Here is a 4,789-nt window from a genome sequence, read left to right as displayed (position 1 = left end):
TCCGGGAAGTAGTCGCCCGTCGGGATGGCGTGGCGGATGAGCGCCTCGAGCGCGCCCGACACCAGCGTGTCCTCGCGGTACACCATCGTCTGCAAGAAACACCCCCCCCCCTCCTCCACCCCCCACAGAACATCGCCTTAAGAAAAAGCAGTCGACATCCGTCGACACCGTTCTTTCTCACCGTTTGGGTTCTTCTTTTCTACCTCCGCCCGAAATCTGGACCGTCGTGTGATGGTCAGTGGTCAGTACAGTAACCCTGATAAATAAAGTGTTCAACCCCAAGCCTGTCGTGACCAATGAGAAAACTGCAGAAGAGGACAAAAGCACATTTTTTTACGTTAACGCCCCAACCCCCTTTTCCTCTCACACACGCACCTCAACTCGGAAAAAACAAAACAAAACGAAAAAAAAAAGCACAACAACAGCCGCCCGCTGTGATTGGCTGTCGGTCTGGTCCCAACCAATCAGTATCAGAGGCTGGGCGCCCGGCTCACCGGCGCGTAGCGGATCATGACTTATTCAGGATGGCAGGCCGGCACGTGAGTGTAACGGCAGCGGCCGGCAGGCTCAAGACTTTTTAAACATTTTAAAGCTCACATTCGCAGGAGAATCTCAGTGTGAGAAAAACGGCACAGGCCGAGCGATATACAATGCAGAACTCTACACATTAGAGAGCGTGAGCTCAGGAAATGTACCAACGCTGAAACTTTCCAGAGACAATGCGGAAAAACTGACAGCAAACTCTATAGTATAGAGCACAGTCCACCCAAAATTAAAACGAATTTATTTTTAACTCCATCGCGCTCGCCCCCGGCGCTTCTACTCGAAACGCGTAAAAATTAGAATGTAGCTATGTGCGACGTGCGAATCAATTTTAAGTGAGCGATTCTACACTAGTGCGAAAACGAAGATGTGAAAAAGGTGTACATTACTAGGTGACACCACCTACACGGTAAATGAATTTATGCGGATTACTAGGCAACGAAACAAATTGAACTAGTGTAGATTTACAAGCTGAGTCTCTCAAATTTATTTATCATTTTTTAATGTGCTCAAAAATAAAGTTAAGACTTGCTACTTTTCTTTTTTTCCTGCGTGCCGACGTGGTGCTGCAAAAGCGACCCCGTCGTAGAGAAGGGAGGAAAAGTGGCACACAGAAGGGAAGGCCGAGGCGCGTCGGGCCGCGTCCGCCGCGGCGGAAGGCGCGAAGGGCGAATATGTTTCACTTGGTGGAGACAAAGGGTGAGTCACGAGCGTCGCCTTTCCTTTAAGCCCTGGAGCGGCACGTGCGCGGGAAAAGGAGAAGGGGAGGGGGAGAGGGGGGTCCTTTGATAATGATTCACAGCCCAAAAGGACCGCAGGCGGCAGCGGCACTCAATCGGCACACGCCGCGCTCGTATTCAGACATCCCAGTGTGCGACAATCATGACATCACAAATAGAAAACACATTCGGGTGAGTTCTATTCCATTGTTTTAAAACTCTTTTTTTTCACTGCACCTCTGAGAAGAATGAATGCAGCGGGTTGCATAAATAAATTTTTGAACGAATAATTTCACAATCACGGTGAAAAATACGAGTGTTTTTCCATGAATCGTATCGTAAAATTAAACTTTAAAAATTGTAAAAATACTTAGTATCGACTTGGAATTCATCAATTCATCGACGAGCAAGAATCTGGGCTATCGTAAATTTACAGCATATTTTTTGTTCATATTAAATTACAAAATACATCGTAAATTTACAAGGTAATTTTTACGGTGGTGGTTGAACGAATGCCTGATGTACTCACCGCGGTCAGCTCCTCGACCGAGTTGACGTAGCGCACCTCCCCGCAGCGGGTGAGGAACTCCTCGTACGTCTCGACGGCCGTGAGCTTGGCCAGCAGGTCCGTCTGCAGCTCCGACACCTCTCGGCGCACGGCGGGCAGCGCCTCGACCAGCCGCTGCGTGATGTCGATGCACAGCCCCATCATGTGCTCTTCCCTGAAGTCGTAGGGGAACTGGTCGCTCCACTCCCGCAGGAAGCGGAGCACGTTGCGCGCCAGCATCGAGGCCCGCCGTTCGTCCTTGAAAAATGAAATGAAATAAGTTTCTTTTAGACACAGCCAAATAAAATGAGGTTTAGAATTCTTTTCTAAGACAAGAAAAGTATCTGTTTAAAATGTTCTGACACAACCAGAAAAATTATTTTCTTCATTCAGGTAATTTTATACTACAAGTAAACCAGATTAATTTTTTTTCATACGAAGACGATTTTTTCCTTGAAGTAAAAGAACATTTTCTGAATAGAAAGATTACATCACCTAGCGTCAAGAGTAAAATTGACCGTAGGTAAAATGTACATGAAATAAGAAAAGCTTTTTCTCGTTGTATTCACGAATCATTTTACGTCTACCTTATTTTTGTTTGCTACACTGTAAATGCTTGCAAACTATATTCTTTGCAACGTTGCAAAGAATTTGTGAGCATTGTATTGCAAAGAATTAGTTCGTATTGCAAAGAAGTTCTTTGCAAGCTGGCAGAATCCTTGCAAACAATGTGTTTGCATTGCAAAGAAATTGTTTGTAAGCTTGCGAAGAACTAGTTTGTATTACGATGCTTGAAAATTCTTTGCAAGCTGCAAAGAAAATAGTTTGCAATACGAACCTGTTCTTTGCAAGCATTTTGCAGTGTACCATTGTTGCTTTGAGAATCGCCCAGCTTACTCACCTTGCACCTGTCCATGGCCCTGATGACCCGGACGAGCACCTCGTTGAGCGGGACGAAGATCCTGGCGCACAGAATGAAGGCGAACAGGTAGGCGTCCTCCGGGAAGTAGTCGCCCGTCGGGATGGCGTGGCGGATGAGCGCCTCGAGCGCGCCCGACACCAGCGTGTCCTCGCGGTACACCATCGTCTGCAAGAAACAAGGAGAGGTCAGTTCTAGCAGTTCACCACAAAAGTTCCAAAGGCGACTGTAAAAAAATTATGATAAAAACAAAAGACAGACAGAAACTAATAAGTTACGCTGTCAACATTTTCTAAAAAAATTCAACCCAGCAAATTGACGAAGTTTTTTTGAGAGATGATACACACTACGACTAAACATAAGTATAAGTAATGTAAGGTGTCAGCTGAAATAACATGATAAAAGACCTGATCATTACATTTCCAAAGTTCATCTTGATCGAAATGTTTGATTACCACTTGTCGTTTTTATTGACATGATAAGAGGGAGAAAACTGGAAATAATTGAGGGTGCATGTAGCAATTAATTCCCGATGGTTTCAGGAGGGGAGGGGCGTCGGTGCGGTCCCTGATGAGTCTGTATTGTCTGCTCGGGCCGGCCGGCTGTGCTGGGCTTCGCGCGGTGCGGCAGGAAACAAATTGTTGCGCCGGCAGGCAGAGGAGGGTAGGGCAGCGGGCTGAGCCAGGCCAGGCCGCCGCAGCAGCAAACTAGCCACCCTCTAACGGGTCGAGACCCCGAGGCGAGGCGTCCGGACGGCAGCGTGGGCGGCAGCGAGGCAGCGTTAATGACTGGGAGCCAGGCGCACGCAGAAAATAGCCTCATTGAATCAAGGAATTTTTGACTTAAATTTACTGTAAACAGAACGTTTGTGAATGAACAATATATTTTGTAATTTACTCTTGGCAAAAAACGTAGTACATGCACAACATCGCACTCTTGACTGCGTCAATGGATTTCAAGTCCAATTTACAATTGTCAGTTCACTAGAAAAACTAATGTTACCGAGGGAACGTTTCTTGGCGCAACCAAACCATGAAACGTTTAGTGATGCAACATGTTTGTGATGGCCCAATACTTTTGCATGGGGTAGGTTGCATCAGAAAACGTTACCTGGCTTGGTCACATGATGAAACGTTTCTTCAGTAACATCAGTTTTTTAAGTGTTGTAAATGTAGGACACCTTACATGAAAATTTTTCCCGTGCTCGGTGTCTTACAGTGATTCGGTGTCTTACAGTGATTGAAGAATAAGCGAAATCTTACAGAAGTTTAAAGGAAATTCAAGATCTTGAACACAAGAAGAAAAAATTATAATAAATGTTCAAAAAGTTGAGATAAAATAGTCAGTTTTTCAATTTTGGTTAGAATTTCTGTGTTTCGAGTGCGAATGCTTCTGAAAAAAGTAAAAGCGACTTCGCTTCGCTCAAATCTGTGCAGACAGTAATGTCAATGCCCCACACAGATGTGAGCAAAGCAAAGTTGCTGTTTTCAAACGAACCCGTTTCTGCCACACGCGCCGCGCGCGGGGGGCCAGAGCGTGATGTCGCCGCGACCACCTGTTGGAGTGCAATTCCACATTACCTCAGTACCGCCAACAATCGACACTGTGCTCAAGGCCCCGCCCGCCGCCACTTTGTTGAGTGTACCCAAAACAGAGAGCGAAATGAAGTAAATTTCTAAAATGTTACAGCCACCAAGCTTTCTGGTGGTCAACCGAACTTTCTGCGGTGCACACATTCATGCTACCACACCGACATAGTTTCAATCCAGGTACCAGGTGGTCAGTGCCTTGGTCAGAGCAAACACCTCTATGTTCAGTGTTGCGGGTCGGCATACCATTTCATGCTGCAGGGGCCATGACACAATATGGGCTGACGGCATAGGCTAACTTACAACGCATACATCCCGTACAACTGAAAATGTTTACTTCTTTACATTAGGATATATAATTTAGTTTTCATCATCAAGGGTTCGTTTCGCAATTTACACGAAGTGTTAACGTTTTTTTGGTGTTTTTTTTACATTACAAGTTTTCAGAAGCATCCAATCGTTTCTTGTAGTG

At 45.7% G+C, this 4,789-nt stretch overlaps 1 protein-coding gene across 2 annotated transcripts in view; it reads right to left on the bottom strand.

The window, feature by feature from the left end:
- LOC113202591 (atrophin-1-like) overlaps positions 1–4,789 on the bottom strand; it is a 117,733-nt gene that overhangs the window by 25,477 nt on the left and 87,467 nt on the right. For both annotated transcript variants that reach the window (XM_052267624.1, XM_052267625.1), the window contains exons 5-6: positions 2,711–2,896; positions 1,792–2,067 (exon numbers count right to left, since the gene is read on the bottom strand). In XM_052267624.1, coding sequence (XP_052123584.1) covers positions 1,792–2,067; positions 2,711–2,896 — 462 coding nt within the window. The remainder of the gene's footprint in view (positions 1–1,791; positions 2,068–2,710; positions 2,897–4,789) is intronic.

This window comes from Frankliniella occidentalis, unplaced genomic scaffold (genome assembly GCF_000697945.3).
Source record: "Frankliniella occidentalis isolate FOCC.00 unplaced genomic scaffold, Focc_3.1 Scaffold56, whole genome shotgun sequence".
In the NCBI taxonomy this organism is placed as follows: domain Eukaryota; kingdom Metazoa; phylum Arthropoda; class Insecta; order Thysanoptera; family Thripidae; genus Frankliniella; species Frankliniella occidentalis.
The sequence above is the reverse complement of the archived record's forward strand: the minus strand, read 5'-3'. Positions and strand labels throughout refer to the sequence as shown.